This window comes from Fringilla coelebs (genome assembly GCF_963513975.1).
Source record: "Fringilla coelebs genome assembly, chromosome: 8".
In the NCBI taxonomy this organism is placed as follows: Eukaryota; Metazoa; Chordata; class Aves; order Passeriformes; family Fringillidae; genus Fringilla; species Fringilla coelebs.
The window spans coordinates 24,546,804-24,564,260 of NC_140066.1; the positions used below are offsets into that span (position 1 = coordinate 24,546,804).

At 40.8% G+C, this 17,457-nt stretch overlaps 1 protein-coding gene across 3 annotated transcripts in view; it reads right to left on the minus strand.

The window, feature by feature from the left end:
• NT5C2 (5'-nucleotidase, cytosolic II) overlaps nucleotides 1-17,457 on the minus strand; it is a 59,771-nt gene that overhangs the window by 22,769 nt on the left and 19,545 nt on the right. For all 3 annotated transcript variants that reach the window (XM_084209844.1, XM_084209845.1, XM_084209846.1), the window contains one exon: nucleotides 7,897-7,970. In XM_084209844.1, coding sequence (XP_084065970.1) covers nucleotides 7,897-7,970 — 74 coding nt within the window. The remainder of the gene's footprint in view (nucleotides 1-7,896; nucleotides 7,971-17,457) is intronic.

Consider the following 17,457-nt stretch of genomic DNA (forward strand, 5'->3'; position numbering starts at 1 on the left):
AATCCTTGGGATGTGAGCTCCAGTGGCTCCCTGGCCCCCTTTTGTGACCACACCAAACTCGAGGCTCTGGCTGGGAAGCAGAGCTCTCCTCCAGAGCAGCACCAGGGCTCTGCAGTCCCCGGCCGCAGCGACGCACCCACTGCAGCCTAAGAGCAGTGGAAAATTCCTTCCCTCTAACGCTCCTGCAAACATCCCCAAGTGCACAGCACAGCTTTCAGCTCTAAAGCCTCCAGCCTGGAACTGCATCAGCTGCCCTTCTCCCGCTCTGCATGCTAACAGGCTGTGTGAAGACAGGATTTGTTGTCGCTTCAAGGACTGACACAGCACTGTACGTGCAGCCCGGCTGTGAACGGCTGCGTCCACACTTCAGGTTGTTTCCAGCGCTGCCTTTCTGCTTGTATTAAAAACAAGTGTTGTCAAGTATCATCAGCTTTAACTCTTCCCAAAGCAGGCTTATTAGTGCTCTCATTGGTAAATTCCAGATATTTTTAGCTCTCTGCTGCTGCACTTTGTTTGCCTTCAGTGTAACAAAGATTTGGGCTGTTTGAATATGCCTCAGAGGCTGGCAGAGCAGAGCTTAGTGCTGGAAAGATTTCTTCTGCTGAATAAAAATGAATGGCTTGAGGTAAGAACAGCAGTACTGAGGTCACATTGTGCATGTTGAGAGAAGCAACACAGACAGACTCTGCATTTCAAGGAAACTTCAGTTTGTCTATATTTTAATAGTTGGTATAACTTTCCTTTGCACTGAATTAATATTTCAAAAATTACTACAGAGTCACCTCTTCTTTCACAGGAATTTTTTTGTTTCCCTGACACAAGAGAATGCTTTTTGTGCTTAACAAACGGCCTTCACAATTTACCTCTCAGATACAGCCCACTGTGAGTTATAATCCCATATTGGAAATATCCCTGCATTTCCATGGAAACAAACTACTTTGCCAAAATATGGGCTTAGTTCTTCAGTAAAGACTTATGAACAGGGAAGAAATAGTTGCTTGGGCTTCAGGTTCAAACATAATTTTCTATCATCTAGAAATAAGAAGCAAATTACTTAAAGGTCTAGAAGTCATTAATATAAAATATCTAAGGCATTTTTCAGGTTTATCAGCATCCAAACAGATTCAGCTTCTTATTTTTCTCCATATTCATTGAAGAGAGTGAGCCTCCAAAGCTACACATTTGTTTAACAGTGTGCACCTGGGCTTAGATGCAGCACAAGTGCCCGTGCTGGCAAGAAGCCACATACAGAAGTTTTTCTGTGGTGCTAAAATAAGGCATTCAGAAAGCAACGGCACACATGTGATCTCAGAGTTAAAGCCTTCTGTACTCTCAGCTTTGGTTCCTCCTACAGAGTAAGCTGTTGGAGTCATCACAAGGGTATTTGCAACTTAATAGTACTTCTGTTGTGGTATTAAGATTACTAGATAAGGGGGTCAATTAGATTGAAAAATGCCTCCCTATTTTCATCGAGCTTGCCTTGGTATACTAACAGCCTGCTGACCCAGCTTGGTGTTATCATCTTGTTTTTAAGAGCAAGAACACAGAATATAGCAGCTTTTGAAACTTTCCTTACACTGTGAAGACTCGTTCTTTCAGCAGCTTCTGTTTATCACTGTGATTCTTCAAGAATCCACAGACAGCAGATTAGCAGTTTGTCAGTCAGTGATTTACTGGGACAGAGCAAGCAACACATGCTCTCTCCACTCCTCCTTCCCAATGCCAGCATGTGAGATCCCACAGCTCCAGACCTCATTTGCTCATTACACAGCTTTAAATGGTCAGGCACTGAAAAGCAGCAACACAAAGAGAGCAGGGACAATAATCACTGCGCTGGTATTTGAAAAGACATCCAGCTCAAAGCATACTTGGAACAATTTGGCTTCTCCGTCTGCTTTTAGCTGTAAAACACCAATGGCTAACCCTGCCTCTGAAATCTGCAAAATCTGCACCTGTCAAACTGGCAATGTGCAAATGTGAAAAGGCAGACAGCAGATGTGCAACAGTCAGGGCATCTCCCAGTCCTGGCTAGGGGAGTTGGAAGGCTTCTCCTGCACATCTACCAACTCCCTTCTCCAGCCACTACATTATTCCTGTATGATACAAAGAACTGCGTTATCCAGCAAACTGGGAAAGAAGCAAAACTGCTTAGTATCTCCCCAAGAGAGCCTCAAAGCCTGTGGTCCTTACATCACAATGAAACTAAAGGCAAACCTTTAACCTAAGCAGGAGTGCCTCATTAGAACATTTGCATTAGAGCTCAGCACTAATAAACAGACAATGACAGCACCTGAACTGACATCCAGATACACTGGAGTTGTTTACAAGCTCAGTAGTTTAGGTATTCAGCTCAATCTTTCATGTATAAAACTCCCACATTTATGATTTGCTTTTCATTTGAGCAATCCAGAATTTTTTTTCATACAAGGTACAAATTCATGAGTCCCATTTCTCCTGAAAATTAAAACTGAAACACAGGAACCTGATAGACTCAGCTACAGTAAAAACAGTAGATGGACTGAAAAAGCAGCTCTCAATTCTGCTGTCACAGCTTCTCCCAGATCACACACAGCAACAATCCAATTCTATGTTCTGGCTGAGTGTATCTTTTCCAGGGTCAACAGGTAAAGGAAAGCATTTAAAAAATGAGATGAGGGTGTTGAAAAAATTTCCTCTTTCAAATTGCAAGGATGGCTTTGACACGAACACCTACCTGAGGAAAGGGCAAAACCTGTTTATGCATGTTGCACTTTGGATTGAGTTGGGAAAGACTAAAGCTGTCTTTCCCATATCTTTTCCCATGTGATGAGATGGGAAATGCTACAAGCTGAAAGCATAAGCAATTTTGCAATAAAATCTTTGCAGTGCACCAAACCTTGGCATTAAATTGGCAGTGTTTTCAGGACACAAGCTATATTGCAATCAGATTATGTTGCATTAATCACATTTGCACACAATAAACCAGTATTTTTCAAGCCTCATTTCCCCTCCTTTTTTATTGAAACCGTTTTCAGCAGCCATTGATAATTTCATTATCACTTTCTGGAGAACACAGAAGCAGCAATGAATTAAGCACAGGAAGAGCATTCCAAAAGCATCCTGTCTACTGATATTACCTCTTATCTACTTCAGAGATAGAAGATAAACTTTCAACAAGGCCATAACTGTTGGAGAAGAAGAGTAGTCACAGAGGAATCTTTTCAAGCACAATTGAGTTTGTAATTCTTACTATCCCCCTCCATCTGCCAAGGGCCCAGTGTGAAATTACAGCCAGTTTGGGAACCCCACTGCTTTAGCTCTGCTCCTGTCAAGGGACATCTATCCATCACCTCATTGTGCAGCCTGTCCCATTTAAGAGCTGGTAATGCCAAGGCCTCCTGCCTTGGATCCAGATCCAATAATTAAGTGTAGCTCATACTGAGTAGGAAGCAACCAAATAAAATGCTGTGTGAAACCAGTCTCTCTCTGCTGCATTTCCAATGGGTGTCACCAACTCCTCAGGCTCAGGGGAGCATCACAGTGAAGACTCTCCACTGACATACCTTTATTTTACTTTCTGCACTTAGCAGTAAACACAAAACAGAGAAGGCTGTGAATCTTTGGGATTGCATGCAACATTTTCCTTCACCAAAGCATGAGCAGTTTTGACAGCACTGGTGGAAACAGGCAGGCAGACCAGAATTGTTAGTGACTGTTGATCTTCTGGCTGGATGAATAAGCAGAGATGAATCACTCAGATAATAAATGAAACTACTATTTAGCAAACAAAAAATAACAGCAATAGGACCTTCAATCTCTCTAATTTAAACAGGAGTTGTTCAATAATTCTCAGTTCTGCCCTGACAGCAAATTCAGCCCTGGGTGTACCGCCGTGGCTTCCCAAGGAGCACTGCAGGGAACTGGCAGGGCCTCGCTCCCAGGCTGGCAGGCAGCAAGGTCAGAGGCAGGGAATGAAGGGCTGCATAACATCACAGAAACTTGTCTTAACCTCCACTAACAGCAAGGGCTGAAATAGCTGATGACTCCTGCTTGTGTCAACTGCTGCAAGACTTTAAACAGAAACTACTTAACTAAGCACACAAACCACAGTCAACCCCCTGCTGCCCTTCCTGCTCCTTCCACTTGCCTCCCAGTAACACCTAGCTTTAAAAAGCAATATTTTATGTACTAACTGTGATTCCCAAACAGACTGAATAGGAAGAGGACAGCCAGTTTCATACATAACACAGATTTCTGAGCCTCTAGTATTACTGTATCTAGAACATTAACCTAGGGACATTTGGGAGTTTCCATACACATAAGAGATCTTATTCACTCCATGAGAATACAACAGCAATCCTTTATGGGAAAACAAGAAATCTAAAACCTGTGAGAGTTATTTCAATTTGCTTTCATTTTATTTTCCCAGCAGTCAAAATTAATTCTAGATGCAATCACTGCAATTAAAAATTCAGCTATTTAAGGTCCATCATTTCTCAGACAAAAAAACTAAAACCTTTGGGCTCTTTTACACAAAAAGACTTTGTTTGTCCAACCCAACCATTAAGAGTATTTCTCAACCCTATGCAAGGAAAGAGACAAGCACAATCGGGGAAAAGAGGAGTTATTTACAAAAATTTGAAGTTTAACCTATTTTTGGCTTGAAAGAAAAACAAAACCACTGTGGAAATGCTGTATCAGATAGCCTTGAATTCTTTAAAATTCTGAGTTAAATGTTCTTTAATTTAATACTTCTAAGAAGTACTGCTCTATAAATTAACACATGAAATTGTAGTTTATGTGCAATGTAACATGATGATACTAAAACTGCTCTCAGCTGGCAAGCTGACATTCTCAGACACGCTGGTAGTAGAACACGATCACTGCAGCGTGTGCATGGTAGCTGTTACTACAGACTTCAAAATGCAAATGCCATGTCCCTACCAAAATTAGATTATTCTAGACAGAAAAGATGGTTATTGTAAGTAGATCTGTGTCCTTAAACTCATAAGGTACAGGAATAAAACTGTCTCAAGCTTCTAAAGTTCAAAACACATGAAATGATTCTGAGTTTTCTGGTACAGAACCATCTTCTAAGGAAGACTTTTGGTGCTACCAGTGGTCATTGATTTGGAAAGAAGAAAGAGACAAGACAGGAGTACTTCTTTACAAGACAGGTAATTCAATGTGTATCAAAATAATCATTCTTCTGAGATGGCCAATGTATGATTGTCATCGGTCTATTTCTGATGTGAAAGTACACAACAGAAGGGGATGTCACATACAGATTTTAGCAGGGTCAATGACTCTGCCTGCCTTAAGCTGTTGAATAGGAAGATTGTGCTTGGATAATTTAAAAAACTTTGCGGAAAAGTGATCTAGCAATGTCTGAAAGCACAAATGCAGAAAACTAGCAGAGGAGCTAATGACACTGGAGATGCTTCTGTTCTTTTCTTTGGCCTATTTACGTGTTTTGAATGGTCTCCAAAAGGCTTCTGCTCAGCATGAGCCATCTGGTATGCAGATACCATTTCCAGATGTTAAATTACACATAAACTGGCTTTTTACTTTTTTTTCTTTTTTTAATCAAGAGAAGTAGCATGTCCATGTGAAAGAGTGGGTAAAGGATGATGTGACTAATCAGAAAACACAATAGGGTCTCATGAATGCACTAACTATAGCATATTACTGTAATACTTCCCTTGTCCCACTTCTTCATTATAACTTCCAATTAATTTATTATAATTGTAATCATATTCTAACACTGCACTCTTTACAGCCCCTGCAGTGGATAAGTGTTTTTCTTGTATGCAAGCTATAGGTAGTGTGAGACAATAAAAGCCCACATGGAGAGGAAAGGATGACTCTGAGGCATAAGAAAATAAACAGGTAATTTCAAAGGTTAATTTTCAGTTTGAGTGGAAAACAGGGAAATAGTACTTACCACTCATAATGTTTTTCATCTGCAAAAGGCCTTCCAACCTAATGACATTCTCAGAACTCCTAGTGAAGTGATCTGCAACTATTACCTCTGTTGTACCATGGAAGAAGTCACAGGACAGCAGCTTACCCCAGAGGGGGCCAGATTTCCAGTTTTCTGCTCAGACCACCTCCCATTTCTTTTTCTGCCTCCCGCCCTGTCTCTCAACTCCCCCGAATGCACTGACTTTGCCTGCTCAACCAGAGAACTGTGATCTTCCAGCCTTGGAAGCCCCAGGTTTTTATGTCCCTGGTACTGCTTTAGGATGCTTGGAACATTCACATTTTTTCCTTTCATCAAATCAAGCATCATTTTGTGGACAACAACACATTTGCTATGTGTTTACAGGAAAAAGGAACATTTGTGTAAAATGAACAGTCAGATAAGTGAGGACAGTGCTGAAGCTGTCCTTCTGTCAGGATGGAAATTAGCAATAAACTTCATGCTCCACGCCAGCCCCACTGGGATCACCTGGGTCCTTGGGAAGTACCACCACTTCCTTTGCAAAAGCACAGAAGTTGTTTTTCTGTTACTGAAGTGAAACCCACAACTTTTATTCTTTTTTTTTTAAAGCATTTATTCTTGAACAACTGTTTTTCATGCACCCCTTAAAAGCACTGCCACAAGACTGTCACAGCTGGGAAACACAAACAGAAAGCATGTGCCTGCAGTGATATCCAGCACAGATTAACAATACACTTAATGACTTAAAAAGTGGCAAGAACTTTAAACATATGGATGAATAAAGTGGGTAAAAACCAAACCTTTTATATGTAACTACTTCCTTGTAGATAAAAGAACACAAGGAACTGATCTAAATATAAACTGCAATTACCTGCCACAGTCTCCAGAACTGCTCCTTGCAGTTGAACCATGAGCCTATGGAAACCTTCCTGCCCTTCACTTAGCCTCTGACCCCAGCTCTGACCCCCACACTGTCCCCAGGCACATCACTCATCTCTCATTCCTTCTCAGTACACAGTAACCAGATGACCATAGCTGACATACTGCATTAACCTATTATTAGGTGACCCTGACACTCTACCTCACATTTTCTCAGTTCATATACACAACAACTCTAAACTGAAATATTAGTGGTCATAGGAACTTTTTATCCATAACCTTGGAAGTAGTAATGAGAAAGAAGGTAGGATGGTACATGACATCCTCAGTTATGGCCTGTGTGATACTATAACCTGGGAAAGTGGAAGTGAGCTTTTTATCTCTTCCTTCCTTAAAATACACAACATGAAAGTCTGACCATGAAGAAAATGGTAGCTTTATTTCCTCTCATCAAAAGTCTCAGGGAACTTGCCTGTTGAAAGATGGAGAAGTCATGCAAACAATTTTATGAAACCAAAAGATCTTATGCAACCTCCCAAAGCTTATCTGTCACAAAGAATGGGCAAAGCTTTACGAATTAACTTGTTCAGCTGACACAAGGCACTGCCCCTGCCATGCCTCTTCTCAAAATCAGTCACTGATGTGGCTAACCCAGCAAGGGGGAAGAGGAAAACCTATTCAAAAATCACTCTCCCAGGACGAGGAGAACCTGCTGGCCAAAGGTGTAGCCTGCTATGTGCACCAAGGATGAAAGAAATCACCTTGTTATTCAAAGCCAAGCATGCACAAGGGGCATTGTCAAAATACAGTGGAATCTAAGGAAGCAGACTCATTAAGCTTTGGTTTTCTCGACACCCATAATCACTCAAAACTGTACCACAGCAACATGGCTTGTGACCAAAGACAGCTTGCAGATAACAAATGTAAGGGAAAGACCTAAAACGAAAGTGCAAGGAATAGTGAAAGATACATTTACTAGTAGAAGAAGCACCTATTAACTGGAGTAGCCCAATCAGCTTTTTGCTGGTTTTTGCTCAGCAAGAAGCAATATTCCAAACTAAGCCAGTCTTCAAAAAACTTAAGAAGATACTCACCAGCAAGTGTATAGTCCATATCAAAACCAAAGCACTTTATCTTTTCCATGGCTAAGCTTCTGTTTACAAAGACCCTGAAAAGAGAGAACAAATATCAGCAGAGGTACGAGCATTTTCAAAATACTCACATTTTAGAACAAACACATTCTGCCACTGTCAGGATGTTGGGCTTGCATAGGTCAAAATCGGCAAATATACCTGAAAACAGAGTCAAGTCTCATTTTTTGCGAGTCCTCCTGAAGCAAAGCCATGACTTTGCAGAATTATTCTAATTATGGGTACGCTGTCCAAAGACATACACGCATGCATGCACACACACACGGCCTTCCATGTGACCTGCAAAAATTCCTAAGAATACAAGTGCAAAATCTCCTGAAGCAGAATGCAGACCTCAAAGGACATGAAACTGGAAGCAGCAGATGCAAAGCAATATAATTTGCTTGATTAAAACGAATTATTAGTAAGAGATAAGAAGGAAAACAAAATAATTTCTGTGAATAAATTCACAGCATTTGCCTCCTATTTGGAACTATATCTGGAAATTCAAAGTAAACCCAAACAGATCTATTTTCACATTTTCACCAATACCATTAAAAACACATAATAAAGCTCTGAAAAAGAGTAACTGAGAAAAAAATTCATACACACAAGATATGCCATTTCTATTGTGAATTTTTTTTATTTATAACTCCTCTGAAACTTGCCAAGTGCTATTTTGTAAATTCGACTTTTACCATTAATGCTTGTTACAAAGAGACTCTGGGCTGAATGCTTCCAGGCCCTTTTAGATGACAGCATTAATACATTATATCCAATTTAGTTCAAGTAAGTAACAGGGTAAAGAAATAGGTCAGAGAATACAACAAAAGCTTTTCTTGCTTCCTGTTCCAACTACGACAGTAACTAAGCTGCTTATGTTTCCCCAGAACTTTAAAGCATAAAGCAGATCTGTAATTCAACAGGACTTCTTTCCACTGCCTTATCTGAACTTCAAAAATGAGAGTCAGAACTCGTCTGTGGGAGGGAAGCTGAGCTTTTCAACACCCATCTCAGACCGAACTCCCTGCGCTGCTCCAGCTGTGATGCCAAGACAAAATTCTCCCGTAGGAGAAAAGTCCCAGAGCCTTTGCTTGTACTCTGATTTCAGCATGTGAAAATTCTCCAAATATTTCCTAAGTGCCCTCGCCGCAGTAATTATCCTCTCAGGAGCGGCATCGGGGACAGCGAGACACAAAGGAGACGGCAAGTGAGAGCCGGGCACCGCACGTTCGGGAAGCCGGGGAGGATGGGGAGGATGGGGAGGATGGGGGAGCTGGGGGAGCTGGAAGGAGCTGGGGGAGGCTCTGCTCCGGGCAGGTGGCCGGCATAGGCAGCCCTGTCAATCGGCCGCAGCCGGGTTCTCGCAGCGAGCGGCTCAGCCCGCGGTGCTCTTACCTCATCTCTCACCGATGTGCTCCTTGCTCAGCTCGCAGCAGTCTGATTCAGCTACTTGTCTGAATCATATTACAGAATTCCTTTAAAGCTTCCCTGGTACCCGTGCAATTTTGCTTGGATCTGATTTGACTTCAGAAGATCATTATGCCTGAACCGAGCCTTAAAGCACTGTATATCTCCTTGGACAGCGTTCTAGAAAACACATCTGTGGCTAATTTAACCAGTCACTGGATATTGTTGTTTTTCCACACAAATCCACTTGGAATACTGTTTCTCTGGCAATAGTGTACTTTCCCTCTAACCTTGCACACTCTCTCTGGGAGTCACTTTCCTGGCAAAGTGCCTGCCTTTGACAATGGGGCTTGTCACCAAGGGGCCTTGGAGGTTATAGATGACGCTCTCTTCTAACAGATTTATGTATTATCTAAAGAAGACAAAGTGATAGGATGAACACTGGAAACTGGTAAAGAAATGCCTTTAGGAAATATGAGATGGGCTTGTAAGTCACTAAAATTCGCTCCTGAAATAGCTGGCTTTTGAGTAGGTGGAGCAAATTATCTGAATCTGCAATCTGAATCCCTGTTTGTCTTTTAACATCGAGACAGCTCTGATTTACAAGAGATCAAGGAGAAGCACTATTTAGTACTAAATACAGACTGAGACTTTGTATAATGCATATGATTACAGGGTGGTGGTGGTGCTGCTGCTGTCAGGAAGCATTATTTATTAGCTAATTCAAGCATAATTTCTGATCTCATGTTTGTGCAGCTTGTTTCTGAGAATGCAGAGCTTTAAGAAGGAATAACATAACTCCAGGAGATGCCAGCAACATTTTTTGTCTAACCTGAGTCCAGTTCAGCTGTTGCCTTTAGATTTAATCCCTGCAGCACAGTCTTCTGACTGTCTTTACAGGACAGAAGCAAGAAGGGAAATTTAAAGAAGATCACAAGATCATTTCAGAATTGCAACATTTGGTAAGTTTCCCAAATGAGGACAAAACCCACCAGTACTAAGACACAGCTGAATGCACTCACAAAAAGGGTAATATGACAGTGCCTGTGAAAGGCAGAAACAAGGGAGCTGTGACCCAAGAGAGCTGTTCCAGTCCAGCCTGCCTGTGTTTAGACGATGACGACACCAAACTGACCAAAAACCACGGAAAGATCACCAAACCTCTGACAGACTGTCATCCCTTCCTTTTGTAGTATTTAGAAACTGAACCCAAAACCAGCATACCTTGAGACTGAAGATCTGGAAAAGTTTTCTGAACAATAAAACAAATAACACCCATTTGTATATTTTTGTTCCAAAATAAGTCTTTTGGAAAATTACCACAGCAGCACCCTTTGGTAACAGCTGGTGAAGATGCCTCTTTCTCCACCAATTTGCACTTACTGCCTTTGACCTATAAACTGCACTGGCAGGGTCTAATCACAGCCCAGCCTGGCACATTTCAAGGCATCCTACCAACTGATCTGATGTGGTAATTACTTCACCCACCAGTGCTGGAGTGAGACAGAGCAAATATTAAAAAAAGCTAAAGAAGGTTATTACACAACATGTTCAGGACAGGAAATGAGAACACTTTAATCAATTTAAACCTGCGTATGCCTTGGCAGATTAAATGCAGACTAAAAAAAAAAAAAAAAAAAAAAAAAAAAGGGACCATTTTTACTTCTCTTGTGTAGGCCAAGATAGATGTTGGTTTATTTTGTAGGCACTCAGGACTTCAGTTTTAAATCCTGACAAAGAAATCTCCCATGCCCATGAACAGTGCTCCCCTAGGCACAAGGGAGTAACTATCTACTTAAAAATATTTACTCCCAGAAACGGACTGGCTTAATCTGGGGTTTTACTCAAAGTAGTAAATATCTGCAGCGTCCTAGAAACTAAAATTAAAAGCTGAGATTAAATCTCTAGCACAGTTTCTGGGAAGAGCCAGGTGATTCTCAGAAGCTGCAGACTTAGCCCATTCCAAAGCTGTTCTTAAATTCTAATTGAAGGTACACTCAGCCTGGCTACAAGAATACTGATCAAATCATAGGATCACAGAATGGCTTGGGGTCAGAAGGGACCTTGAAGATCATCACATTCCAAGCCCCTGCCGTGGGACACCTTCCACCAGATCAGGTTTCTCCAAGCCCCATTCAAGATGACATTGTGTCTGTTGGCTACAAAAAGGTAACATCTCCTCAGAACAAATGCTACAGAGAAATTACAAGAGTTGTTTTTAATGACTATGAAGCAAGACCAACCTGAGGGCCCTAAGAACTTCAACCACCTGAGGGAAGAGATCCTCTGGTCACGAAAGGAAAGGATGAAATAATATGTTTTTTTACAGCTCGTCCAGATGAACAAAAATCAAAGAAGGTTCCAGATTACAAACAGCAGAAATAACGTCAGAATAAGAGGAAAACTAAAATGATCTAACATTTTTAGGCAAGGAAGTTTTAATGCAGAATAATTTCTCCACTGGCCAGAATCAGGAGCAATCATACTCCCCCCTCCCCTGAATTTGTTTTTTTCCATTTAGAAAATAGTCACTTCAACTGGAAGCACTGAAGTTAAAATTTAAGCTGTTCTAAAAACTTCACAGCACTGGGCAGTAAGACAAAACAAACTGCAGGCACAGCACAAGAACAGCCTCTGCATTCCCTGTGCTGAGGCAGAGGTGAGTATTGCCTAACCCCAGCTCCCCACCTGTACGCACCCAGAGCATCTCCTGAAACAGGACACTGCCTTTCTCTTGCCTGCATCTTTTCCTCCTGATGGAAACCCAAGCTTTACATTTCTGCTCTGAGGAACATCCCTGCTCTGAGGAATATCCTGCATTTTGGGCTCCCTGTCAGTGTGGCTGGAGCAACACAAGGTGTGGAGCATGTAGGGAAGGCAGTTCCAGGGACCACATTCCAGCTCCATGGGCTCTCTGAGCACAGCTGGGACTGGGGAGCAGAACCTGGACTTGGGCTGGCTGAGCCTGGCACAGATCCCCACCTCTGGAAAAACAGACTTGAGGAGCTGTTTTAGGGAAACCTCAAAGCATGTTTCCTCTCTAATGAGTTCTTCCTCAAAGATTAAACCCTGCAGCTTGGCCACAGCAGAAGGCTCTCAATGACTACAGTATTTATTTTCTTTTTGAGCTCTATGGATTGTGCTGGGTAAGAGAAAAATGTGTTGTATTGAAGGAAGAAGGAACTGCTGAGCATGCAGCAGGGAAGCCACACAACCCTGATAGCCACAACTCTGCAATTCATGGTCCTTTATATTTTTACAGGAGAACTGATCTTGGTTTTGTTACTGTTCTTGTCAATCAATTCTGAAGCAGGAACCTAAATCCCAACTCTTCTCAAGTAACACTGGAGAGGAGCAAACACAGAGAGGGAGAAATGTTTTTATTTTATTTGTGCAAAACCTCTAAAGAATTGTATGCCCTGGATGAAATTTGCATGCATAACAGTCTTGTAGTTTGAGCAGCAAAATAAAATGCAGAACTTTACAATTAAGGAGGAACTTGGCACATGGCTCACAATTCCTCATAGCAAAGAAATGAAAATTAACAACGTGAGGCAAGGTTTCTGGAACAGAGCATTTCATAATAATTTTCCAAATGTGTCTAGAAATACCTTGCAGCAATTAGCATTTTTCTGGGCAGTGTGTTTCACTGGAAATTAAATATATACAAAGAAAGTTGCAACACTGCTGAGTGGAACAGCAAATACAGTGGAAGCTGGCTAAGCATGACCTACATGTGTGTTTAAAAAAGCCTGTGGTGGACAGTTGGGCTTGAGCCAACCACAAAACAGGGACCAACTAGCCAGAAGGCTCAGATTCCCTCTTACTCAGGGTTTAGGAACTTTGGTTAATCTTCACTTTATGGACAACTTCCAGTTTTTAATAAGCTAGAAGATTTAAAAAGAAATAATGGGAACTAAATGGATTAGCTTTTAATAGTCTCCCACGCCCAAGGTCCCCGTGGCCTCTTTAAAAAGGCGAATAATGAAATAAACATCCCTCTACTGTTATGACAACTCCGTGTTCTCAGTATGACCAGCTAGTCCCCAGATGTGCTCTGCCTGGGGACTTGTGTCACTGCTTGACATTGTAGTTCTGGTCTCAGGTGACTTCCACCAGCAGCAGCAAACTTCCCCATTGACCTTATTTATCTGGTAGAAAGCAAGTGAGCAATCTAAAGCAGATACTACCATATTATCCAAATGTCTCATTTTGGGTGTTTTGGCAGCTGCCTTAGAGAAGAAATAAACTGCTTTAAATTTTTAAAACCAATGAAATTGTTCTTCTGCTAAGTCCTGCCTCTTTAGGCAGGTATTGACCATTCCATATATTATTTTTTATCACACAATTTTGGCCTTATTTTTTTAATTCTAGATTTTTGGAGTTATATTTTATTCCTTCTTCAACCAAAGATGAACATTTGTAATCGCATTTAGAGATAGTATTTGGGCTTGAGATAACTTTAGGGGATGAAATAGCATCAGACAGGGGAAACAAAAGAAGAGCATAAAAATTTCCTGGCCACTTCTAGTAACATTTCCAACATCAAGCTCCACAATTTCACAAGTCTATCTGTCCTTGCACAGTTACAGTGACATTAAACTGGAAAATCCAGTAACGACTGGATTCAAAGCCTGATGAGGCTGTATCCAGAAACACAGCTATGAGTACTTCCCTCTGATTCTGCAAGAATCAGATGCAAAGAGAGAGCCTTGGCCATTTCTGTTTTCATTGTTTGGGTTTTCTTCCCGGGCAACAGCAAAGTGCCAAGAAGCTCACATATGTATTCCATCCCAAAATAACACTTGTCTGCTCCAAGAAACTATTAAAGCTAAGGATCACGGGACATTTACAATGTAATTTCTGTATTATTAATTTGGCAAGTGGTGTGCTTTTTTGTAAGCTCACCCACTCTACAGACTGGACACACTCCCTCTCCATCCTCCAGTGTCTAAAGCACTAAAACAAAACAGAAAGAGCCACAGGCTGCCCTCTGTCACACACAGGGCACCACACAGGTCGCAGGAGGACAGACCACGGCCAGCAGAGCCTCCAGAGCTACCCAGAACATGGGAACACCACACATGGCCTGTTCCATGCAAAAAGCACTTTCAGACTGCTAAAGATTTGTTCTGGTTTTCCACCTCAGTGGAAAACGATGGTGGAAAATGATCAGTGAACTGATAATTTTGAAGGGACTTTAAATATAACCACCTAACAGATGGACAGTTTCAAGTCTCACAGCCTTGTTTATACAACATATCCACCTGTTTGCAATCACTGATGATCCAGTAACAATTAAGTGAAGAAACAAGATTAGCAGTGAATAGCCCAGAGTCTACAAATTTGAACAAGCTGAAGTACATCTTTAATCCACGAAATCAAAACAACCATTTGGCAATCCTTTTGCTTTGTCATTATTAAAGCATACACTATTTTTTAATCCAGAATCTCAGTGTATAGTAACAGCTAAAATCACTAATATCACCATCATAAAGTGATCTGAAAGCAAACTGAAGTACAAAACTACGAAGCAACTTACTTAATACTCTATCAGCAGTCAGCAGGAGAATTAGGATTAGGAATCACGATGCCACACACCCTGCACTAGCCAGTAAACAAGAGAGCAAGAAAAATCCCAACAGTTAAAAAACAACAGAAACCCCACATTCAGGATGAGAAGTCTCAAATTATTCTGATGCAAAATGGTAGAAGCATCGCAAAGCCAGTCTGTTTAACAAAAAAAAGGCCATTTCAGCATTACTTCTTTCTTAAGCCAAAACCACAGATAAATAAATATAAGTGCAAATACCTGTTTCCTGGATCTTGGTAACTGTCAGTAACAAGAGTGGATGGAACACCAACTTTTTCCATTATTTGCTTTAACTAGATGGGGTTGCTATTTAAACCCTAAAGAGCTATGTGAGATAATCCAGAGGGTGCCTAGAAGTGCTCACTCCAAGTTAAAAAATAGACACTAGGGCAATTTGGTGGCTCAGAGTCAACCTAGTTCTTGCCTAATTACAATCACATTAAATGACAGTACTCCTCCAGAACAAGTGATCTAGTGATTATCCTCTACCCGGAAAAGTCAACAAGCAGCACACGAGGGAGGTGGCCTCACCACCACAAACACCAAGGAAAAGCCTCCCAAGAACTGCACATCCATTTTATTTCTGAATTAAAATCTGTGTTGCCAATACAGTAATGCAGTATCCTCTTACCAGTGACCTCTGCTAGAGAATGAGTAACATGCAGCTTGCATATTAATTCATCCTCAGACCTCACCTCCAACGGGCGCCAGCAGCGCTGTGTAACAAGGTCTGACAACAACACCAGCCAACCAAAAGCTTCCATTAAAGTTGTCAGAAATTCCCTGAAGATAAAACCCCACCACTTCTCCTCCCCAACAGATTTTTCTGATTCTATAGCTACAAAAATTTGATTCTGAACATTCTTGCCCATGGCACTCAGATATGATTACGATATAGTCATTATACTCTGAGTCAGAATGCACTACACCAGTTAAACCAGTCTCAACTGGGACTTCTGCCAACAATTATTATATGCTGAATATCCATCCATCAATTATGATACAATTAGAAGTGCAGCACCTGAAAAAACACATTCCAAGTAAGAATGACCACCATAAACTATGACTATTAGAGTGATATCTTCAGAGGTAATTTTTAAAAAGTTTTTTAAAAGTTTCATGGCCACAAGAACATTTATATATACTTTTTAAGGTAAACTATTTTGCTTTTGGAAGCTTTTCTCCTTATTTTGTCTGAATTAATTTACAATTCAAGCATATCAAATCTGGTGTACTTCATGAGAACAAGAATGTTAAATTGATTAGTCTAGGTATCTCCACCGGTATTTAAGCAAGCACAAAGCAAACAAACATTGAAACAAGTTTTATAAATTTCAGAAAACTAAACATTCCTAGCAGCATTTAGAAAATCTGCTGAATTTGAGCTCAACTAGGCTTTCAACACAGGTAACAAAAGCTAGTCCCACTTATTCTCATCTGTAAATGTGGTGTAGCAGCCAAGCTCCTCCAGCCTTTCAGACTGGGCCCATAAAATAACTTTAACCAGCTTTAAGGCAACAAAAACATAATAGGTTTCAATTCAATGTTCTTATTGGTTTTGTTACTAAGTCACTTTAGATTTATGTTTTCAATTCTATGTTTCCTTTAGCTGCTGGAGTAAGGGAAAAAAAAGAGACATAAAAAAAAGAAGAAAGAGAAAATAATCTTGACAAAGACACCATATATTTTCTATTTCTCTTTTTCATAAAATTTTCAGTGCTTTAGCAAAGAAGCAGAAGAGAGTCAGAGCATACCTGGACCTTAGTGAAACAAATTCACATCCTACAACTCATGGCTATGATCAGCATATGTATTCTGCATCTGAAGCATTAATAAAACACTAGAAAATATAACATCAAACACCAAGGGCAAATAACTTCAGTCATACTTTATCATGTTAAGTTTGCACTTTTAAAAGTAACATCACATCTGTTAACGCTACGACCATGAAAAGTACCAGAAATAGAAATCTGACAACACTGCCTCTGGAATGAGGTTGTTTCAGATTCTCACAATACTGGATTATCAAAATAACTCCCATGAAACTGGTATACCAAAGCCATTAATAGCACAGATTTATACTACAGTCTTGGCATCAGGTTCTCTCACTCTCTCCCATTCCCTCCTTCTCTCTCTCTTTGAAAGAGGATAGCAATTCCAAAACAAAAATGTGCCTCTCCTTAATATTGTGCCTCCCTAGTATTTCCAATGTTGTGCTTTCCATGAAAATCTGAGATGCTAGCAGCATTTCTGCTGGGTATGTTTTGCCTAAGACATTTATAGATGCTAAAAACAGGTACCTAAACTTTACCACAGACTAATTTTGGGCTACCAGATCCCAGCCCCTAGTGGGAAACCCTCCTTTATGTGACTGCACTCCCATCTTCCACAAGGAAATTCTTTCTGAAAGCAAGGATTTCTTACACGAGAAAGGGCAAACATGAGGAAGACTTGAATGTACGAGCTCTTAAAGACAAGCATGGCTTCCTTTGGATCCTGTACAACACTTAGCAAACTGTCAG